Source organism: Barbus barbus (genome assembly GCF_936440315.1).
Source record: "Barbus barbus genome assembly, chromosome: 29".
NCBI lineage: Eukaryota > Metazoa > Chordata > Actinopteri > Cypriniformes > Cyprinidae > Barbus > Barbus barbus.
Window position 1 is genome coordinate 7,410,665 of NC_136757.1, and position 25,321 is coordinate 7,435,985.

At 35.6% G+C, this 25,321-nt stretch overlaps 1 protein-coding gene across 1 annotated transcript in view; it reads left to right on the forward strand.

Moving 5' to 3' along the window:
* The window catches only part of LOC306849818 (transcription factor 7-like 1-B), a 61,077-nt gene that overhangs the window by 25,065 nt on the left and 10,691 nt on the right, over positions 1 to 25,321 (forward strand). The window contains exons 5-9 of the mRNA XM_079385143.1: positions 12,336 to 12,419; positions 21,547 to 21,679; positions 21,760 to 21,862; positions 21,946 to 22,029; positions 25,157 to 25,297. Coding sequence (XP_079241269.1) covers positions 12,336 to 12,419; positions 21,547 to 21,679; positions 21,760 to 21,862; positions 21,946 to 22,029; positions 25,157 to 25,297 — 545 coding nt within the window. The remainder of the gene's footprint in view (positions 1 to 12,335; positions 12,420 to 21,546; positions 21,680 to 21,759; positions 21,863 to 21,945; positions 22,030 to 25,156; positions 25,298 to 25,321) is intronic.

The window sequence follows — 25,321 nt, forward strand, 5'->3', positions numbered from 1 at the left end:
CAGCCGATGCGTTATCTAACATTAAAAAATTAGACCTTATTATATCTTATATAGACCTTATACTAAAAAATGTATGTTACCAAAATTGTATATGCCTATGGCCAATTTTATATATAAAGGTTTCTTTTATGAAACGTAAAATAAAAACACCACAAATAAATAAATACCTACATGCATGAATGCAAACATAAATGGCAGAAAACAAACAATTCATGTGCCATGGATTTAAAAAAAATCTTGCATGCTCTAAGCAAAAAATGTATTTTAATATGTATTTTTTAAATTGAATAAAATAACACACAATAATGCAGGGTCATTATCTCCTGCCTATAATTTATCAGCTTATCAACGCTATTTAAATATATCAGCATATTTTACTTACCAGACTGAAACTGATGAAATCTGATATGATTATTGGATGATGCCATATATTGATCATCCACACCGAGAATGCTTCTCATACTTGTGTTATTAATGGCATTCTGACACACATTGATCTTGAGCTAGAAGTGTTTGTATTCACATGTATGTTTTAGCCCATAAACACACCTCAGTTAAGATTTTTACAGTAAACATCCAGTTATTCATTTGACAGCCAGCTCCGTCAGTCATCCATTCAGCAGCTGCAGTTTCTGGGGTTTATTATGATAAAGTTGGAGTCAAATTTCTGGCTTAACCTGGCAGACGGAAGAGTTTCTTAAGCTCAAGTCCCCCAACGAGCTTGAGTAAAGGCGGTCAATATAAAGTTCTTTTTCCATCAGCATTAGTGGTTAAAAATATTGCCCCTGTTGTGAGCTTAATATTTGTAGACGAATCTGTAACAAGATATGCCAGGTACTGAAAAACCTCAGTACACACTGGTAATTGACTGAAACAATATGGCCGCCTGCCCTCAGTGCTGACAGAGCGCCAGCTCTCGCCAGATGCCCCGATTATTTTCTTGTGCTCCTAATTATGCGTAAGGTTTCGATTGACCTTGCGTTGTGTTCTTGAGTACAATAGCTCAATTATTCCATCGCGCTCTACTCCATCAGCTCTGGCTCTCATTCTACGAGTGTGGTGTGAATAAAAGCCTGTCCATGGTCAATGCAATGGTATTATTCCAGCTATACTGTTCCCCATTTAAAAAATATAATCTCCACCAGTGGTGTGCACAGACCTCCGGAGGGGCAGGGACGAAATGGCATTATGATTGCACAATCGTGGACTATTCTTTATGTTGGTTTTTCTATCTTGCAAGTTCTTTGAGCATTACAGCCAAACTAATTTCCCTATTATAAAGACAAAGACTTTCAAGGTAACAAAATATAAAGTATGGCGAATATTTAGGCCAAAGTGGGTGAAGATAAAAATCGTTGTCATTTTATCTTTGTTATTAAAAACTGAGCGCAAAGATACACATTACAAATACACATACAAATAAAATAAATTGTGTTTTATTTTCAGGTAGGCTACAAGAGGTGTATTTAGCAGGAGCAAAAAAAAAATATATATTTTCTTTTTCATCATTTAGTCACTCAAAAGTTGTTTTAAACCTGAATGATTTTCCTTTTTCTGCTAAACATAAATGCTGTTTTGAAGAATGAGTAAAACCAAACCGTTGCTGGTCCACAGTGACTTCCATAGTGTTTTTTTTTCCTACTGTTAGTCAAGGTGGACCAGCAACTGTTTGGTTATCCGCATTCTTCAAAATCGCACAATAAATTAATACAGGTTTGGGACAACATGTGAGTGAAAAAATAATGACAGAAATAAAATTTTAGGGTGAACTATTCCTTTAATTACAGTCGGCAGCATGTTTAGCCTAGACTACTGTCCCTTTAAGACCTCACGCATCAAATATGCAGGCTAGCATCCGTTTCTCTCAGCTGTTTACTTTCATTTTAGACCTAACCAACTGAGTCTATACATAAACCTTGTGTGTTTTGACAGTATTAGCACAAAACGACTTTTGATGAGCTTTTTATTTTGCGTGCTTTGGGTGCATTTGCTCAGAAAAAGGCGCTCATCAGAACAGCACACGAATGAAATGTTTAACCAGTAAGGCTTTTAAAGCAGATGCAGATAATGTACTTTTGTGATTGTGAATAAGTGCAGTGTCCCGTGAGTGTAACTCTACCGCTGAGTTAACACTGATGTGAATGTATGTGGCGTTGTACAGTATATTGATATGGCGGCGCCAGAACTGAACTGATAGCATGTGCTCTGTAGCACGATACTACGATATTTCTTCAAAAGCAGATCGTGGAGACATTTTTATCGTCCTCAATCAAAAATCGTCATATCGCACACCCTTACCCTCGGCAGAAATCGCAGACCGGGGCCACCGGACCAAAAGGGCACTTTAGCGTCGGGCCACAAAGGGGCAGGGTAAAATGGTCATATGCTCATGAAGTGACACTCTGAGCAGTCCTAGAGATTGTTCATGTACTGAGGCGACGGGCTGAAAACACTGCGAGCGTCACGCGCATTTCAGTATGTGTGTAGTAAACAAAACCGCGCGTTTGCGACATTCGTTCACACAGAGACACAAATTATATTCAAATGGTCTTTTTGTGGCTTAATATTTACAAATACAACTCCATATTGTTTTGATTGAAGTGTACTGACCTACTTTTGATGTATCAGTCCAAAATTTGCCAAATTACGTGACATTCAGCATTATACAGTAAATTCAGTTTTTATGACTGGATTCTGCGATTCCAGCGTTTTCTGCCTCGCGGAAGTCATAGTATTGCAATGCTTTTAATTCTCTTTAATTTGACCATGAAGTTCAGTCAAGACAAAGATGTGTCTCTGGTTTAAACTTTAGTAGCAAAAACAAACAGTTGGATATGGTAAGTTTGATTTAATTTCCATGAATCAGTTTAAATTGTGGTTTTCAGTGGACAGTTCATTTACAGCATGGCATTTTTCCTATCGTTTCCTTAAAAAAAAAAAAAAAAAAACTTGTTTTTGTAATGAGAATGTACTGTAAGTAGGTTCTTATTTCCATGCTAAAGAGTACAGATTGTGTTTACGGTGTGATGAATGCGTTTTAAAGAAACGTTCTCAATGATCCTTGTGTTGCTTCGTAGCCAATAAACAAGAGTGATCTTCAATAGAGTGGGAAATGGGCTCTCCATGCTGTCCTGGCCCCGTTTGATGGACTGTTGGTTACCTTAAAAGCCGAATCCATCCATCAGTCCTGGTCAGACCTTGGAATCTCTCAATTGTTCTGTTAAACCTTTGCCCCCGTCTCTGTCCTTCCCTTGCTCTCATAGAAGCTCACACGCATCTCCGTCCGTCCTTACTTACTAATAGTTCTTTTGTGTATAAGAGCGTGTTAAGAGGCCCATGAGCTCGGCCTTAATAGGGCCATGTTGCCATGGAGATGTGTGTGCACTGGCAGGTTGACCTTTGACTTGGTTTTTAGTGTTTTCAGGCAATGAATGGATGTGCAAGGAGGGTGCGCGGGTCACAATAGGCGCCCGATGAGAGCAGCAGAGCCCTGTCAAAGGCACTTAACTTCACTCGGCCCAAAGACTGAGGAATACTTCAAACATGGCAGCCATTACTTTAATGCTAGATACATACTTCAGATACGGCAGCCATCAGCCTATTGACGGTGACCTCTAGTCAAACTGTTGGAGTGTGTACTTCTAATTTGCCTAGGTTTAGCGTTCTGCATGGATTTTCATTCATTTTTATTCATTCATGCATTAAAGAACAATTTGGTTTTGAAGATGGAGATTGTCAAAAATGTGGCTTATGCTGGTCATGTGGATGCAGTTAGAATTTGGTATTTCCGAACCATTTCTCTTATTCCTGTTCCACTATTACTATCATTAAAAGTGGTAAAATGGGAAATTGAAACTGAAAAACAAAAAACTCATTTAAAAGCTAATGACACTTTTCTATCTTCCAGCTTAAAGATGGAACTCTAGGGTAGTTCACAACTAATGTAATATTAAATATATTAAATGACTTTTTTTGTGAAGTGTGAAGCTCTGACTTCAAAAACACAGTGAAACTGGTTTCATCTCCTCATGAGATACTAAACACCTGCAGTCTGTAGTTGGTGTGGTACTCAAATCGATTATGCAAATGAACCTTGGGTCATATGAAACGTGTTTTATTTTTTCCCCAATGTGTTTTCCATTTAGAGTTTATTTTATATATATTTAATTTTTTTATTTGTCGTGCAAAGCTGTGTTTTATGATTTAATACAGATTTACTGACATAAATGGTGGTAAACAAATCAATACATAAACTTTAATTTAAATATTAATCTAATTTATCTTTTAAAATGTAATCAAATGAAATCAAACAACTTTCTTTTTTGGCAAACAAAGTGATTAACAAAGTAAGTTTACTGTTAAAATTAAAATATGGACAAATTGTGATACTCCTAATAATACTGTAATAATAGTAATACTGTTAATACACTGTATTATTATTTACATTACTTTGTGAAGTGCATTCTATTGTACAATTGATATTTCTGTCATAATTTCTGTTAAATTATTTGACGATGCTTTTATCAAATGAAATGAAATACTCATGAAGTGACTCTCGAAGCAGCTCTGGAGATGAAGTTCATGTCACTGAATATGTGCAGTAGATGAGACACAGAAACACACAGACGTTATATTTCAATAGCAGTTCTTTTAATATTCACATACTCTAGTCCATATGGTGATTCAACTACATGTGCAGCCCTGCTTTTGATTTATTCATTCAAATTTGGCAAAATTCCATGACGTTCCGCATTATACTGAAAATTCCATTTCACTGAACTACATAGGCCTACTGCAATTCAGACCCAGATGATACAATGTGAAAACAGGCCTGTGGAGGAAGGGAGAATTTGGGTTTGGAAAATCAATCGAACGGAGTAAGAAAACTGCCTCAGACGTTGTTATGGTCTGAAAAGCGCAAATAAATAGCCTCATTGAAATGTTTCGTCTAGCCGCGCTGTAAACAACTCCTACAGCCAAAACAAACATACCTGCCTACTGAGCGGACTCGCTAATGTGGCAGCGTTTACCAATGGGAATGTGTTCCCGTCGAGGGGATGTGGATCTATAGACATAGTTAAACTAGTACCAGTGATTTTATTATTAACCGTAAACCTGGCGTGTAAGTGAGCACGTATTTACCGCTTGGGTTTCCTCCTCTTTGAATGCCGTGCGCTTTTACCTAAATTGCTATCATTGCTCAAATTTAATCTGAAGTTTGGTTACATTCCAGATGATCTGACAAAGCATTGTGGGTGCTGATCTCACCAGAGCTGCTTCAGGTCCACCCAGTTTCACTGATAGTTAATCTCTCCCTCCAATTAGCATGATTGTATCTTGTTTGCATAAGAATGATTTGTATAATTATTTAATTACCCATAGCGCACTAACACAAAGGCGCCCGGTTTGAAGCAGGCGGGCCGTTCTCACCTCTATTGTGTGCGGCCTGTGGTAAGCGCTGGTTGTGTGGTCAGGTTGTGCTAACAGTAGGTGTAAATGACTAGTATTTAGCTGACCGCATGTTCTGACAATAGGCTGTCATGTGGGGCAGAACGGTGTGTTATCTGTGCTGGGCTGCTCAGATTGAGAGATGTGATTAACACTTTAACACACTGGCCACAGGGAGGCCCATTTAGGTTCATCAGGGGTCCTAAATAAATACAGGCCACACGCTGGGTGATTGGCATGATCCGCTGGTGTGGAGGACATGTGTGGAGTTCAGCTGTGGTTATGAAGAAGATCATTTTCTGTGCAGAATGAAATTATGCTGTAAAATGTGTCATTTTCATTGTGTAATTGTACCATGAAACTGTGGTTACTTGGCATTTCAGTAAGAATTATTATTTTATTTTTTTTTAAAGAATTTTCTGCTCACCAAAGTTGGATTAGCATTTGATAAAAATAAAAAAATGTACATGCAAAAAAAGTTGTTCACACTGTTCAAAGATATTTTAAGGTTTTAGTCTCATGCTCACCAAGGCTGCATTTATTTAATCTAAAATACAGTAAAAAACAGTAATGTTGTGAAATAGTACAATTAAAAATAACCGTTTTCTATTTAAATATATTTTAAGATGTAAGTTATTTCTGTGATGCAAAGCTGAATTTTTAGCATCGTTAATCCAGTCTTCAGTGTAACATGATCCTTCAGAAATTATTCTAATATGCTGATTTGATTATGAAACATTTCTTATCAATGTTGAAAATAATAAATATATAGTTGAAATATATATAATTTTTTTTTTCTTTTTTTCGGATTCTTTGCAACTTCAAAAGTATAGTTTAATACTATTAAGAATAATTTATTTGTAATAAATATTTTGTATATTTTTATAAATTATATAATTTTTTTTATAAATCACTTATAATAATATAATAAATATCAAATTCTTTGAATTAGAAAAAAAATTTTGACCTACAAATTTTTGAGCAGTAGTCTGTTTTTGATTTGACATCAAAATGAGCTGTTTTTTATTATTAAAAAAAATATATTTTGTGCTTTTTGACTTTGTAATAATTTATGTAAATTACAATTGTATGATATGTGCCATTTAAAAAAAGATTGCCTTTTTCACCTCTAAATATAATTTTAATATATTTTTTTTATAAATATATTTTTCTACTTTTAAACTGATGTTTATTAAATGATTTTAAAAAAATGTAATTAACTTAAATTATGTTCTTTACTAAGGAATGTGTAATAAGAAACTAATAGCATTAAAGAGTGATGGTAAAACCTCATCGTCCAGGCTTTTAGACAAAACTTTTTTGCCTAAAAACTTGGTAAAGCGAGCGACACAGATCTCGAGCGGGCAATTGAAAGCATGTCAGCCCCTCATTACCTCCACAGCGGAGCTGTAAGTTTGTCAGGCCGCTTCTATTTGGGTGCTGTTGGCAGGCGCCGCGCTCTCCCTCAGTAACAAATGTCCCTCACATCTGCCTCACAGCATCCCTGGCAGCGCTGCCTCGTCTCCTCCGAGCTGACAAAGCCTCCTGGCCCCGCGTTCGCGTCTCTCTCCATGAAAGGAGGCGAACAATTGGACTCTGGCGCTGGCACCTGGCGGGCCCAAGAGCATATGCCATATTCTCTCTGTTCACCAAACCAAAGGGCCCAGTGCTTGGCTTTTCTCTGGAATATTCTCCGCCACCATTTGTCGCATCTGTGTTCTGCCTCTCATTAGGAGAGCGTTCGACTGATGTTCGCTCTGAGCGTTGGAGGCCGAGGCAGAGAGCTGGAAGACAATTAGAGAGGAGAGAGAAATGGATCAGATAGCTGGTGGATGACGGCCTGTGTGAGGCCTAGTTTTGAAGTTGAGAGAGACTATGTAGGATGAGGAAAGCGGCAGCCACGACATACAGTCTGTGCCGCTTGGAGAGGAAGTTTCCGGCACAATATAGAGTCTCTAATAAAGGGGAAAATGTTCCAGAATCCAAATGCATCGGAATGTTTGATTCCAATTTAAAATAAATGCAGTGTCAGCAAAAGCAGTGTGATATAAGACACAGATATTCAATAAATACTTATAATTGTAATAACAGTAATAAATACACTTGATTTTATATAGCAGATTTTAAAACTCAATTTTGCTTTACAGATAATATAAATATGATTAATAGTGTAAAATATAAAGTATATACATGTGAGCTATATATATATCTCGCTGGTTTTAAAATTCAAGCTTGCTTTACAGAAAAAAAACAATAGAATATTAAATTATGCATTATTAAAAAATTATAATCGTTAATCAATTCTTCTAGTTTGTAATATAGTTTACATAAATGCACCTGGTTGCAGATTTTAAAGCCAGAACTGTCCATTTCATTTAATATTTTTGTAGTGTAATAAACACATTGCCTGTTGCATGTGACTGCTGAATATTGCTACATAGTATTGATGTGGTTTTTCCTCAAGGTTGTGTGAATATGAGACAATATAAACCTGATCTGAAGCCGTTATCAGTGCAGTGGTTGATAAATGTTTGCGGTGCTCCTTTCCTCTCCTCTTCTCCTCGCTCTCTATTTCATGCCAGTTCTGTCTTGTTTTAAGCACAACTCAAGGGCACCTGCAACACATTAGCCCAGCGCCCGAAGTCTACTGTAAAAGCTAATTGGCAAATTGAGTTTGTGTGTGTTTCCAGTCCCATGTCATTGTAAACACTTACTACAGGATTGCATTCTCGTTCCGCCCAAAGCGCTTTTCCGATTGCAACCACCCTTGTTGTTAGGAGCTGAATTCTACTGACCAGCGAGAGAGGTGTTGTTTTTTCACTGCTGACCGTCTGAGCCAACTTGAGGACAGTTTTAGTGGGCCAGGGCCTGACCGCAGCGGCGGGGCAGTCGGCACCAGTGTTTGGATAGAGCCGAAGTGCTAAATGGACAGGATGCCAGCGTGCAACGGCCAAGGGAATTGTGTTAGGCTGAGGTGTTGAAAATGGCTGAAAAGCCAGAAAATGAGAATAGAAATAATTTTAGTTGAAGACGAGTGTTGAGTGGTGAAGGTTTTCCTCCTCATGGTCACTGAAATCAACTCAAACCGTCCTGTGAGTAGTATTGTCATTCTTTCATTACATTGTCGTAATCTTTAATCCAAATGTGATCATTTGCTCCATTTCTGAAACAACTTTTTGTCGTTTGAATAATAACATCACATCCTCCTTCCACTATTTATATTCTAAATAAAGTCCGTCCCACATTATTTCCTGCTGAACATTATATGCAGAAATATTACATTTTACAAATTAAAAAGATGATATAATGTAACTCACTATTATGGAAATCTAACTTAAACAAAACAAAAGTTTTTTTTTTTTATACTTATCTTTACATATTTGAAAGTCACTTATGGAAATCAAATTTTACATTTCTTAAAAATATTTATCTAACATTACACATTTGAAATTTGAAAATTATGAAAATCTTACATAAAAAAAAAAACATAAACATTTAATTTATTTAACATATTTTAAAAAGTTACTTTGGAAATCTTAAGTTGACCAAAATGATTTGGTCAATGTTTTTTGTTTGTTTTGTTTTTTTTTTTAAAGAAAATGATACTATTATGGAAAGTAAAAAAAAAAAAATGATATAATGTTATGAATTTTAAACTCTCTATTACAGAAATCTTAAAAAAAAAAAAAAAGGGTAATTTTTAATACTTATCAGTACATATTATCAAAATTATGCTTTTTAAAAAACATTTTTGTAGCTTTACACATTTTAAATTTGAAAATTACGTAAATCTTACATTAGAAAATGCATCATTCATTCATTCATTCATATTTTAAAAAAAGTTACTTTAGAAATGACCAAATTTTACATTTAAAAAAGTTTGTAACATTACACATTTTAAAATGACACTAGAAAAGGCCAAAAAAAAGTCAATTAAAAATGTAAGAAAGTAAAGTTTCCAAAAGAGTTTTGTTTTTTATTTTATTTATTTGTAAGTCCTTAAATTTGACTTTCACTGTACCATGTGTTTTTAGGCTTGAGATTGCAGCATTTAATATTTAAACAATATAAAGTCTTGTTTTAAAGCACTGGTAATGATGGGAGACAGATCTGGGGACCCTTACTGGAACTAGGCTTCTTTACTGGAAGCCACTGTCATGTTAACAATATGACTTTTTTATGACTTAATAGGTAGATCTGTGTGTGTTTATATCTTGGCCTGGATTCCTATAGTGGCATAAAACACGAGCAGCTAAAGAGAGTAATAATGGCTGCCTTCTGTTTCTCTTTAGCAGTTGTGTGGGCCCAGTATTCCTTCCCTAACATCAGCTTTCGGGATATACGTGTGTGTGTGTGTGTGTGGGGCAGGGATAGTAGGGGGAGATGAGTGATGTCAACCCGAAGAATTTCCTCTCTTTTGGATGGGAATGAGGGGCCCGTTCTGCCCCCCCAAGTCCCCCAGCTGTCAGGAAACAATACCCTTGGCCTGTTCAGACACAACTCATTCCTGAAAGTGTTTTTTTTTCTTCTTCTTTCTCTGTCCTCTTGCCCCCTCCCCTCTTCCTTTTGTGCTATAATGTCTTTTCCATTTTTAACCGTAGCCATGTAAACTTCCTTCCTATGAGCTTTAAAGCAAGGTCGAAGATGTAAAGGTTCAAAAGTGGACCGGACCCCACATTAATTCAATCGAAGCCTTGCATTTTTTCCAGCTATCATGTTTATTAAAGAGAAATAACATTTAAACCCAAAGCCTATTGATTATTTGTGCTTCTAATCGGAGCAGGTGGACTGGAGCGTTTTTGACCAAGTCAGATGTTGATTGCACTAACAATGTAGATAATTAGCCAATAAGCATTAAGAAACACAATTGGTTTGATTTTAAGAGAGGCCATCATCCAATCAGTGTACAGTGAGCCGTTCTTGACAATCTCTAGTGTTTTTGTTTTTGTTGTTATTTCATTTGTATTTTATTGTATTTATGCAATGTGGTAAAACTACATTTAGATGAAAGCTTTTGGCGCTTTATGACGAAATGTCATGTTGCAATCAAAGCTGTTAGGACAAAAATAATAAAATTATTTAAAGTTAAAGTCCACTTTAATTAAAATAGTAAAAGATTAAGGTTGAATGATATGTAATACCATTTAAATATTTAATATTTTCAATTATAAAGTGATGCCTAAATCAAATTATAGCATTAAAAAGTATTTTATTTATTTTATTTTTTGTGACACAATTGTATAGAACTTTAATACCTAAAGCTGATTTTAGGTATTATTTTCACCTTATTGTTGGCACTGCTTTTTCTCTTTTTGGCTGTATTCATTTTTATTATAAAATGAAAAAAAAAACTTCTGTAGCATATTGCTTTATTTGATTGATTGATTGCTTTTTTATATACAAACTTATATGATTTAAAATCATATTTATTTATAAATTGATTTTATTTATTATTTTGATTATTGGAGAAAACTTTACAGTAAAATACTATTTCAGTCTTTTTACTTCAATTTTCACATTCAATTCAACAAGTTTTTGCAATCATATAACACACATTTGTGAAGACGATGCAGTGTTATTTTACATTTGATTATTAGACCTATTTAATTTCTTGAATACTGAATGCCTGAATACTGTTAGACTTACCTGAAGAAAATAAAGCAATGTTTAATTAATTTGTATAATTTTTCTATTATATTTATCTATGTTTGTAATTTGCTTATTTTCTATGCTGATTAATTTTTATTTTTTTATATATATATATATATATATATATATATAAATAAATAGAGCTGTTCAAGTCATCTGGTGAATTTATTTATTTTTCTCCAATATCATGCAGCCCTAAATCCTAGTGTTTTTTTGGTTTGTTTTTTTCAGTGTAGCTTTAGGAGCATGAACATGCATTAAGAAAATGAACCGGGTCAGTTTTGATTTCCTGCTGACTTGAATGCGCTCTGCTCAAACGCTCCTTCAAATACTACTATGAGAATATTAGCTCAAACTAAATGTGTTTTAATGAATTTTGACATTCTTGAGCAGCTTAAGAAATCCATTCACGTGAAAATCTGCTGTATCCGGCAGTTAAAAACTGATATGCAAACCAGATGTCTGAAGTGAACTCCACTGAGACTTCAGCTTTGACCATAAGACCAAATGAAGCAAAACAAGAAGATCTGAACACAACCACTGCATTTATTAAAAAAAGCACATTGTGCGTTAGCAAGTATCAGCACACCTGTTTGGCCCACGTGCGGCCCGTCCACATGAAGTTTGCTCTGTTCGCTAGTTGAAGTGATACAGGCAGAGGTCAAAAGTGCAGGACTATTCACTTGAGCTTTATAGATGTGGCTGTGTTTTTACCACGGTCCAGTTTTCCCACCTCTCTCCATGGGATTTCCTCTCAGCCGTCCCCTACACGACACACACACACACACTCCCTCGATAGTCGCCCACAGCTGGGCTCTGGGAGGAACACATTCTCCGACAAACACAGATTTCACACTATCACTCTCTCTCACACACACACAATACAGACACAGGTGTTTGCGAGTAGAATAGCTCTCTGCTGACCGTTCGATTTATTTATGAGCCTCTGAGAAGTAGATCTCATGCTGGAAGATTCTGTTAAGTCTCTTTTCAGTTTGACGTTTGTATCACTCATTCATTCACGGTTAGTCATCAGCAAGGCCTGTCTAGACACACACACTTCTCCATTGCTATTGTAAACAGGTCTGGCAAAACGTGTTGGTTGACTTTGCCACCCACTGAGGTGAAGTTTCTGCACCTGTTTTGTGCACAAACTTTTCCATTGACTTTTGATAGAGAGATGTGAATTAAAATGCGGTGTTGGTGTCTCATCTGTGTTTTGTCGTTGTGTTTGACAGTATCTGCAGATGAAATGGCCTTTTCTGGACGTTCCAGGCACGGCAGCACTCAGAGACTCACGATCACCTACTCCAGGACAGTTAGTGAGTATCTCACACACACACACGCACACAGTGGCCACTTTAAGTATGTAGACACTTCATATGTCATTGCATCAGATGGGGAATTTTTTTTAAAACTAATGGACATTTATTGTACGGACAGACTGCACAAACACCATGAATTTCCCAGGATGTGTATCAGTTTTTTTTTTTTCTGCCAGAGAGGAAAAAATAGTTATTTATTGCGCAACTCTGACTCTTTAGTTTCTCTCAATTCTGCTTTTATAGCTTGCAATTCTGTATATATCTCATAATTCTGCGTTTAAGCCTAATAATTGACTATTTTTCTTATAATTCTGCATTTACATCTCACAACTCTGCATTTCTAGCTTGCAATTCATCTTTTATATTTCATAATCCTGCATTCATAACTCATAATTTAGACTTTTCTTCTCAGAATTCTGCATATGTGTGCTGATCAGGGATTAAATGGTTTTAATATTGCAGTTTTTGTTCTGCAGATGTATGAAAGTCTTATGGGTTTAGACAGGACATCAATGAACTATCTCTGTAAAGTCAGGTGTGCAGGATGGTAGTTTGTGTCCTCAGCAGACCTGTGTGGTTTGAGTCTCCTCTGATGAGAGGTGATAAATTTAACCAGAGCTTTACATTCTTGCTGTGGTGGAGCATGTAAGTGTGTGTGTGTGAGAGAATGTGTCAGGATGAAACATGCAAACACACAACATGAGGAACCTCAGAGGGAGAGTCAGGCAGACTGACCTGTACTAAACCGGTTCAAAAGCAGAGTAGGTGAAAGAGTGACTTTTCTGCTCGCAGATATGATCATCAAACTTTAAACGTCTAATACGTCATTAATCAGTATTAATCGTGATTAGTATTTACTGTAAAATGTGTTGTAAAAAATCAGTAACAAACATTATACAATAGATAATCCACTGAATCCACTAAATAATGAATTTAAGAATAAGTGTTGTTTAATGTAACATTTATTGTAACAAAATGTATAATTCACATAGCATTTAAGAGCAGAAAAGTGTTGTTAAATGTCAAATTTATTGCAAACAAAACAAAAACAAACAGACAGTATAAAATGTATAATTCACATTGAATTTAAGATTAGAAAAGTGTTGTTTAATGTCACCATTTATTGTTAAAAAAATAACACATTATGAAGTGGATAATCCACACTGAATTTTAGAATAGAAAAGTGTTGTTTAATGTCAAATATATTGTAAAAATGTTTTTTTTTTTTAAATGAACAAACATTACTGAGTGGATAATCCACATTGAATTTTATTTATTATAAAAAAATAAGAATATAAATAGTGGGAAATTTATCAAATTAATTAAAAATGGTTTAAATGAAAAAAAAAAAAGTCTGATTATTTTTTTTTTTTTTTGGATTAACCAATTTATGAATTATAATAGAAGTAATGGGTTTTATGAAACAAAAGCATTTTTTTTACTTGGGTTACTCTTTTAATTGTCTGAATTTAATTTTTCACTTAATAGTGTTTTTTATTTATTGATATTATAATTGAAGTGTGCCATTCATGTCCGAATACGTTTTGGGGTCACCGTACATGAAAATATGTGAATCAGAGTCTCATGACATTGCAAACAATTAGATTTTTCCTTAATATGACAATAAATATGATTAAGTCGTATGACTAATCAAAGCGATAAATTATTAAAGCATTAGCTCATTAGCAGTTATTCCCAGCCTTTAAAGAACAGTTCAGCTACTTAACAGCTATTAGTGGTTTTAATGACTGATTTGTTGCTTTTACTCAGCCTGAAATGTCCCTGTGACAGGGAGACATAATAAATTATGACATTATAAATACAGATGGATGACTGACAATGTCATCATTGAGTCTTTGGCAGCCAGAGGGCATTCAGTTGCATGCGTGTGTTTGTTTCAGTCTCCTCCTAAGACTCGCTTTGTCACAGTAACTCCTGAACTCTCTCTAACCTCTAAGCACACCATGAGATTGTCCTTAAAAAACACAGAGAGCCTTGTCTCACCGCCCAGCCTGGCCATTAGGCCTTTATTGTGTTTGCTTAATATAACGTTATAAAATGCATGCACTCGCATTATGGGATCAGCAGAAAATGCGGCATGTAGTCGGGTAATGGCAATCAAATTAGCTGTACTTGAACAGCGAGTATTGAGGATTTGATGAGAGCACAGTTTCCTTCCTGTGGCGTTCCTCCGCCCGGACACCCCTCTCTGGCCCTTTATACGGCCGACAGCTGGAGCGAAAGCATTTGCTTAACCTTGGCTCGAGGATTGTTTGAGAAAACATCTGATCTTCAATGTCAGACTCGATGAGGGGAATTTGCGTCAGGGCGTGAAGAGGGTGACTGAAGGGTGAGCTCAGGTGTGTCTTTATTTAAGGTTTTTTATTTATGGAGGAGAACGGCGCCGTGAATATGACTTGCGGGGAGCGAAAACTATCACCAAACAACAAGTGACCACAGCATACCTGAAAAATTTCACATGTGTGATACTGAAGATGGAGATCGGTGCTAATCTGTTGACTGCAGGTTGATCATTAGACGTCTTTTTTATTATAGATAATGTAACCTATTCAGCCAATAAGAATAGCTTATTAAATTATTAAATAGCTTATTAAATTGTATATATTTCGGCCAATAAAAACCCACATTAGAATATAACATTGTCACAACTGGAAGCCCAATATATGGAAACTCATGTTTACTTCAGCTAAAATACAAAAGAAATTAAATAGTTGTAAGGTATTTTTTGTAGCTATAACTTTTTCCTTGTAATTGAAGCTATTACTCACAATTGTTATGGGATTTCCCAGTTGCGACTTTTTATTGGAATTGCAAAAATGTCTCTCAATCGCTACCTCGTATATCTCAATTGTGACTTTTCCTCTAATTTTCAATTATTTTATCATAATTGCTACTTTATATTGCACGGTTGCGACTTTTTATCAGAACTGCAACTATTTCTCACAGTTGCTACCTCATCTCTCTGTTGAAACTTTTCTTCTTTGTAACTTTTTTTTTTCTTCTAATTGCTACTTCATATCTCAGTTGCAACTTTTTTTGTAATTGTGACCATTTCTCATAATTGCTACTTTATATTTGATACCTCATATCACACTTGTGGCTTTTTTATCAGAATTGCAACTATTTCTCATAAATGCTACTCATCTCAGTTGCAACTTTTTCTCAGGATTGTAGCTATTTCTTGCAATTGCAATTTACAAGTACAATTACAAGAAACTGCAGTTATTCAGCTATTCACTGACATGAGTTACAATCACAGGAAACTGTTGCGAGGAAAAAAATCACTTTCTTGTAAAAGCATCTTTTGTTTTTCATTTTTCGTAATTGTGACGTTATGTCATAATGAGACTCGTTCTGATTTTAAACTCAATTACCACATTTGTTCTTTTGATTTGAGGTGTTGTGGTGCTCAGACAGGCAACATCGTGCATCATTTCCTGATTCTGTTCACACAACATGTTATATTCTCCCTTTACAATCCCAGTCAATTAAAGTGGAACATTTTACATTTGACCTCCAAATTCTGACAGTTGTACAAAACAACAGAGCTGGATTAAACAAACAGGACAATCCGCTGTTAGTATTCATCCTTTATTTCATTCCCAATCCATTGTCCTCACAAAACACACTCACACACTGAGCGTTGTCAGATTGAGCACATAAGGTCGCTATGCTAATGTGTTATTCAGTTCACTCCAGAATGTTCAATAATTCAGAAGACAGGTTTGCTTGATATTCTGCTGTACCACCTTTTGTGTGTGTGTGTGAATGCAACAGAGCCCTCACTGTTTTACTGTGTATGTGATGAGCTAGGCCAGTTGATTAAGTTAGTCTAGCGACGAGGCCTCAGATGGGAAAGCTTTGTGGCTTGGGGATTGGGGTATTGTACACAACCAACCACCGATTGCGTGGGAGTTTTTCAGTACAACACAGTGGAGAATTGTGGCTCTTGAAGTAAGGAACAGCCGTACATTTCCATGATCCTCTGTTTTTCTCACTCATTTTCTCTCAAACTTTTTAGATTTGTTGTATAAGCACTAAACAACCCAGAGTCCCATGCACAAAAAAGACACTGAGATGTCAGTAATTATAAAGTATAGCACTATTGTACAATAGAATGTATCTCAATAATGACAATAATAGTTGATATTATTAAAATTTTAAGGAATAATCACACAATTCTCTTTTTAATTTTAACATTACACATTTGTGGTGTAACACTGTATGCCAAAAAAAGATAAGATTTAATTTTTATGTCGTCTTTTGATTACTAGAAAAGATTTAAATACAATACAGAATTTCTGTGAAGAGCAAAATATTTAATTTCAAGTTCAAGTTGAGCTTTATTGTCATTCTGCTACATGTGTGGACATAAAGTGGAACGAAATGTCGTGTCTCGCAGGACCACGGTGCTACATACTAGTTACATTTGCAAATTCAGTTTAGACATTATTTCTGATCACTAAAAATTAATTTAAACCATTAAAATTAAAGTACAAAAAAGTGGAAAACTCAGAATTTGTTAAAAATAAAACGGAAGAATAAATAAAACCTATTTCATAGGGCCTATATAATATTATAAAATAATATTATAAAAAAAAAAAAAAAATTATCTTTTAATAAATTGTTGTTGTATACGTTTCATGATTTTAATTCAACTTAATTTGGCAACAAATAAAACTGATTTCATAGGATTTGAAGAACTAATTATTTTCAAATTTTCTTTTTATTAATAAAATGTGTGATGCTCATGCTGGCTGTGCAGGTTCGAATCTGCCTAATTTTCCCATCAAAAAATGACTGAAAATAATTCCAGAATCTATTGGATATTTATCATTAGGTATTTGTGTTTGTTTGCTTTTCATTTCAGTTTTTTTTTGTAAATATTGTTTAAAAGCAGGGCTCTGAACCGGTTGAAGGAACGAAAACGAAAACTAATTTTGACTGGAACAGAACCGGAAACAGAAACTAAATCAAATTTTATAGTTCCGAACAGAATTGAACATTTTAAATGGCCATTAACCGGTTAATAACGTTATTTTATCGTTCCATTTTAAATTTGTTTTGCCTATGGCACGATAAAAGGTAAATCCGGCCCTGCAGACGCACAAAGACACACATTTTTGCGACATTGCAGCCAGTTCATTATCAAAATAAAATGTGAAGGATGATGTTTTACGTCGATGAAAGTAAAAGCCAATAAATAATATTTTAGTATACGTCGAGAATATGGAAACATTTGGATTTGTGACGAGTGAGAGAGGTAGGCATCAGTTTCACCTTTAATTAGGCTATATCCTTAAGTTTAGAGGATTTGTTGTGGAGAGAAACTAATAACGGTGTTTATAATGTTTGTAAACATTTTTGATTTACTGGCATCTTAGCCTACATTTCTGAATAACAGCCTATTAAAATGTGACGCGGCTTAGCCTTTTTTCCGCTCAAAACGCAATTTTATACAAGTAGCTTTTTTTTTTGTGTTTTTACAATTTTCAGCAAACATTTTTAAATATCTTTAAAAATAATTTAATGTCTTTTAAAGCATTTTTTTAAAGCTTTTGACTTTTTTTAAAAAAGTTTTTTAGTTTAAAATTAACGGTCATTAAATTTCAGCAATTATGCTATTGTTATGTTTATGTTTGTACTGTATTTCTGTGTGTAGCTGCTGTAATACTGAAAATACAAAGAGTCTACCTAAGCTTTCTGTGTCTTTGCTTGTGTGTGTGTGTGTGTGTGTGTGTGTGTCCCTCTAAATGCTGATGTCATGTTCTGCCCACTCTTACATCCGCTTCCTGCCTCAGTGACAAACAAGGCTCAGCTATCCCAGCATGCCATGCATTCTCCTTTTTTCCTTTTTCTTTTTCTGTCCTGTTTTTTCTTCTTTCCTCCTTTTTTTGAAAAGACTCCTCAAAGACTCAGAACCTCCCACTGGAAAGGAAAGAGCAACACACACACACACACACAGGGCTCAGGAGGTTGTTTGGTTTGTTGGTTACTCTTGTACCCAGGGGCTGTTTGCCTAGTAATTTATCTCAGATGTGAAGGATTGAGAATCATGTTTGGCTGAGCGAAATCCTCCTACCCTCTTGACCACGGCCTCCACGGCCAACAGCAGGCCGCTGTCCTCTGCCCGGCCCAGCAGAGCCGTGCCCTCTTGGCCAGACCGCCACAGACCTCTGCCAGCTCCAGACCCACACTAACGCCGTTTAGCTTTCCTTTCTGCAGCTCTGATGTTTCACGTACTCTCACACTCGTGCCCTGTAGATAGTGAATACCAAAGTGCCCTCAACTTGGCAGTGGCTGCTGGGAAATAGTTGACAGCTTGTTAGTGAATTTTAAAGCTGTTGGGTCTTTCAGCGCCACAGATTGAACGTCCCCACTGTAGTCTGCCCCCTGTTGACAGGATTTTGATCAAGACGTCAGAAAACAAGATATTAAACATGAAATTAAGAGATTTAAGACACCATTCATAGTCTTATAGAACATTGATCAACTTGTTCAAAAGAAAAGAGCTCGTTTTTAAATAACTTCCTCCACTTTCCTTTTCAGCTGACTTTACCAGGATCTCTTCCAAACACCTGTCATATAAATTTTTTTATCAACCGTTTGTGTTTTATTGAACATTGTTGCATTCAAAAGCATGTTGTTAAGTCAAATGCACTTGCGACTTTAAAGGTGTAGTGTTTAATTTATTATCTGGTACAATATAGAATATTGGCCAATGCTGGATAATTGTGCACACTCATTTTGTCATTTTTTGCACACTCAGTTTTCATATTTAAATTACATTTGTTGTCAATTATGGCAGTGATTTTCAACATTTTTGACTCCAAAGATTCTACTGTGGACAACAATAATCAAAGGCCCTATGATTTTTCCAGTTATTTTGGATTTACTGGATAAGAATTAAGGATAAGGATTTTTTTAAATGGTATTTGCTTACCATTTATTTCCAAATAATGTAATTTAAAGCTGGACATAACTAGAAAATGTATACTGATATTGTATATTATAAAAATGCCCATGGTGTTTTAAGATTGTATTAATTTATGACTTTTTCCAGGTCACAAATCACACTTTTGATATGAGGCTACCTCATATATTTTTCAAAACTGTGGGAATCATTGGTTTGTTGAAAACTGAGATTTTATAAATGAATTGAGGTTTTATTTTTATTTTAATGCTTGTTTTTCTTATTTTAAATCATTTTAAGTAAGCTTGAGGGCCCCCTTGGAAGTTGAGAACCACTGGTACACTTAAATATAATCTTTAGCAGATTTCAAAATTAATAACCATTTGGGTAGCACTTTATTTTACAGTCCTGTTTCTCATATACATACTATGTACTAATTGTAGTAATTACAATTATTAGGTAATAGCTAGGTACTAACCCTGAACCTACCCCTAAACCAAACCCTACCCCATGTAGGTACCTTGTATTACCAGTACTTAAGTATACTGTAATACATTGTAAATACATGCAAGTACACTTACTGTAAAGTGCAACCACCATTTGTGCATTTAATGTTGCCTAAATTAACAGTTTATTTTATTTCTAATCAGTTTTATATTTTCCACAATATTTTAGATATTAAAACCGACCATTTTATTAATTTTAGGGTATGAAATAATAATAGAAATATTGGTCTTCCGGCTATCTTTCCATATCACACTGGGATATCAGTGTTGTAACATCGGAAAAAAAAAAAAAAAATCACATTGTACTTTTAAAAATAAACACCCAAAGTAGTTCTTCTATAAAACCCCAAACTGTTGGGATTCAACATCATCTTGGCCACCAGATTAGATTGTCATAGAAATAAAGGTTGTGGAGTGACGAGTGAGTTGGTCTATATTTTCTTTCCTCACCTTGTAAAGCAAACTCCAGAATCACATCGCTGTGGTTTCAGCAATGTTTTCATGATGATGAAATATTGATGCAGTCATTCCTCAGTCCTACAGATGTGCTGCCCGAACCACAACATCTCTCGCTCGCTTCTGCTAACAAAGACAAAGGTGAACTAGTTTGTGCAACTTCAGTCATTCGTGTAGATTCAGGATTCATTACACTAACTGAGAGTCATAATCACATGCTGTACGTGTGCATCATGCATGTTGAGTGAGTGTAGTGAAGTACATGCTGTGTACACAGGGCTTTGGTGTGGCATTGGGTGTGAAGCTAAGCTCTCCCAGCATTCCTTGGAGCACGGCCAGATTTATGCTTCATGCATGTCACACATGCATACTGATATATTTCGTCATTATATATCCTCTCATACATAAACAACCATTTTTAACACGACCAGTGTAGTTTACAGCTGACACACTTCTGGTAAACACACAGCACAACTTATTAAGTTGAAACAATGGCAAGTGTCTTTCAAGCATTTCTCAGTTAAGTCATGTTCAAGTATTTACTTCAGATTCTCAGTTATTCAAGACAAGTAAATAGTCGGTAGTAAAATAAAGAGCAAAGAAACTCATTACAAGCTATAAAGCAAATAGCCTAAAAACAAAAGAACAAAGATGCTAATTGAGTAAACGGTGCTTTATGGGTATCTAGTTTGATTCCTACATTTATTACACATGCATTTAAATGTAAAATATAATATATACAACATATAAATTTATATGTTGTTAATCAATGGTATGTGCTTTTTTTTTTTTTTTTTCTTTTTTTTTTTTTAAGACTATCAGCCCAGATTATTAAATACTTATTTTAAATAATAGTGTTTAACATCAGAATTCCTGGTAGAAAAAATAACATTTCACATGAGTTTGCAAAGAAATTGTGGTTGACCTTGTAGCTGGATGGTTTGGCTCATGGCTTATCACTCTTGAAAGAATACTTTTTTTTTTTTTTTTTTTAAATCCCTATGGGAAAAAATAATGGGAAAAGTACTTCTGGACCAAGACAACAAAAAAGTGGACGGGCACTTTTGCATTCCATAGAATTACTTGGTCTTGAATTATTAAATTATTTGCTATAATTATTTCCATTTCAAACTGTTTAACTCACTAACCCTACTTGTAAGCAATAGTAATTGATTTCCTGTCTTTTATAAAGAGTCTGGACCTGATCCTCTCTCGTTCTCTCTTTCAGTCTAATAAGGTCCCGGTGGTCCAGCATGCTCACATGCATCCCCTGACCCCCCTCATCACCTACAGCAATGAACACTTTTCTCCAGGAACTCCTCCAGCCCACCTCTCGCCGGAGATCCTGGACCCAAAGACAGGTACTGCACACTCTACTTAGTTTTAACTGGACTCTTTGTCCTCCGTCATGTCATTGACAGACTGTGTACCTCTGGTTCAGGTATTCCTCGGACCCCTCACCCCTCAGAGCTGTCCCCCTACTACCCCCTGTCCCCTGGGGCCATGGGCCAGATCCCTCACCCATTAGGGTGGCTCGTCCCACAGTGAGTATCCCACAGTCTTAATAGATACTGTCCTCACACACACTGATTCATACTGATTCACCGTCTCTCTCTGCGCATCTCAGGCAGGGTCAACCCATGTATCCCATCACCGCCGGGGGTTTCCGTCACCCTTACCCAGCTCTTGCCATGAATGCATCTATGTCCAGGTGAGTTGTGTGTTTTGCAGATTGATTCTCCCATAACGCAAGACCCCTTTTCACAGAGTTTGTAGATGTATTTCCATTTAAATTTAGCACACCTTTTATTTTTTCAGTTAAGTTATTTAAAGGTTATATTACCCTAACAATAAGGTTGCGATGAATATATATATATATATATATATATATATATATATATATATATATATATATATATATATATATATATATATATATATAAAAAAGTGGTTTTGATTTAGTTTAATGCATCGGTTGTTGATTTAAATTTGAGATTGTAGACGTTTCATACAAAAACTGAGGTCGATAAAGTAAGCTAAATAAGTTATATTACAAGGCCCTAAATATAAAAGATAAGTGTAGGTTAATCGTTCACAGTAAGATTAATAACATGCATATAGAAAATAGATTGGGCGAGTTGTCATTTCATTGTCATTCACAAAAAACAAAAAAAAAACGCAGACAAAATTCTGTGAAGGAGTTTTTCAAAGGTGTTACACAACCTTGAGTTACACTTTATTTTACGGTGTCCTTGTTACACATTACATGTACTTACTATTATAATAACAATAATTATGTATAATTACATGCAAGTAACCCTAATCCTAACCATATAGTACTTAAATGTATAATTCCACTGTAACAAGGACACCTTAAAGTAGTGTAACCCAACCCTGAATTAGCATTAGCAACATACAAAATTAAAATGGTGAAACCTGAAAACAAGTACAAATTGCTTTGAGTGATAAATGTTCAATTATAATCAGGTAACACTGTATTTAAGGTGTTACACACGTTACATGTACTTATTATAGTAATAACAGTAAATTATGCATAATTATAAGCAAGTAACCCTAAAACAAACCCTAACCTTATCCCTATATTTAGTATGTCACCTAAAAATAAAGTTACCATTTAATTTTTGTTTGCTAGTTTGTTGAAAGAATCTGTAGTCTTATTTTAAAGTTGTGTGAGAAATGCAGTATGTTAATTTCAAAAAAAATTTAGTGATATTGATGAGAAATAACTGCTCTCTTCTGATTGCCGTAATATATTTTTCTCTTTTGGATGGTCATGTAACCTTTAAGAGTTTTTTTTTTTTTTTTTTTTTTTTTTTTTTTTTTTCCATTTAACATTTACTGTAGGCTTCTATTTTACCTCTGTACATCAGCTGCACCATTTAACTATGCTGTTTCTAAACCAAGACACATGCTTGGAAGAGTCTGTTTGGAGTTTATTTCGCAATCGTACACGCTCAAGATTAAATGGATCTGAATCAACAAGAACTGTTTTAATTTAGTGGTAGCACTGGATTAAATAAGAATGATCTGTACTGAGCTTCTCCTGTTGTGTTGTGAGGGTGAGGTTCATACAGAGTTCATAGTGATCAATAGTCCGTCCTCCTCCAGGCCTTTACAACCATTGTCAGTTCAAGCGAGTGCAAGCCCGGCCCTGCTCGCTTCTCCATTGGTATTTGTGTGATACAGAAGGACTACACTTTCTGTGGTTACTTTGAGAAGAGACTTAAGTGTGTTTGATTCAACCTCTCCTTCCAGTTGGTCCTGGATTGAAAAGCAATATCTGCTTTACAGTAATGACAGTCATATGATTTAACATAACTGAAATTTCACAATCAAAAAAGATCCATTGTATAATCCCACTAGTGTAGAAATATATGAAGCACAGCTCACACAGAAATTATTTTCAAACCCAGCAGCTTCTCACATGAAATTCCCGATCACATGGATTTCTACTGAAATTCATGCTTTCAGTCTAAATTCTCCTTTTGAGGTGAGACTGCTTTTAGTCTGCAGAAGCTCATGCGGTCATCATGTGGAAACTACACATGCAGTTAATGAAGTCTCTTCCTGGTATCCTTGTGCTGACGCCAACTGTAATTAAGAGGTTATTTCATTTAATAAAAAAGTCAGAGGAAGGGGGAACATTGGTCACTTTTTCTGGTTCTGGATGATGACAGGCCTTCATTGTGCGTTTGCCTCAGTAGAAGTTCTAGGCGCTGGGATCAGAACCGTGTCCCATTCAGCTGTTGTAGGAAGTGGTTTCCTTGGAATTTGGTCTGGAGTGTCAAGCTTTTTGCGTTACCACAGTAACCCTGTACTTCACCTGTAACAGGACCGGATAAAGGAGCTTTTCAGCTGATACTTTATTTGGACTGAATATGACACATGAATAGAAACAGGAGTGTGCTTTAGTCTAGACACAGCGTAGTTCACCCAAAAATGAAAATTCTGTAATTTACTTACCCTCATGTTGTTCCAAATCTGTATGAGTTTCCTTCGTCTGCTAAAAACAGAAGAAATATTTTGATGTATATGTTGGTAACCAAACAGTTTCTGGTCTAGACTTCCATAGTATTAGTTTTCATTCTATAAAAATCAATGGGTACCAGCGACGGTTCGGTTACCAACATTTCAACAAAATATCTTATTTTATGTCCTTCAGAAGAAATAAACTTATACAGGTTGAGGGTGAGAAAAATTATAGCTCATTTTTGAGAATCTATCAGCTTTAGGAAACATAAGACTTATCATTGAGTTTTGAGTATTATTATGGGATGTTTGAGTCATAGTAATTCTGTCACTAATTACTCACCCTCACGTCGTTCCAAACCCATAAGACCTTCATTCACCTTCGTACCACAAATTAAGATATTTTTGAAATCCGAGAGCTTTCTGATCCTCCATAGACAGCAATGTAACAGACACGTTCAAGGCCCAGAAAGGCAAGTGAGGACATCGTTAAAATAGTCCATGTGACATCAGTGGTTCAACTGTGCAAAGAAAACAAAAATAACGGCTTAATTCAACTATTTCTTCTCTTCCGTGTCAGTCTTTGACTTGCGTCTGACGTGTGACAGAATTAAAATTTTTGGGTGAACTGTCCCTTAAAGGGTTAAAGGTCAAGGTGTGCAAGGTGAACAGGTGAGTAAATGTACTCAGAGCAATGATTTAGTGGTTCGAACGCGTTTAGCCTTGGTGCTCAAGTGGGAAATACAGATTCAAGTCTAGCAAAGTCCAAAATCCTGTTTGGAGGGCGCAGATGTGCTTTCCTTGGTTTCAGAAGGCAGTAATGCTTATTTGCCGCTTTTTCTTTGCAGTTTGATGTCCAGTCGCTTTTCTCCTCATATCGTTCCTCATCATCCTCATGGCCTTCATCAGACAGGCATCCCTCATCCAGCCATCGTCTCGCCGGCTATTAAACAAGAGCCCAATGGAGAACTCAGCCCAGCGGCTAATACGTAAGCGCATGCATACAACACACT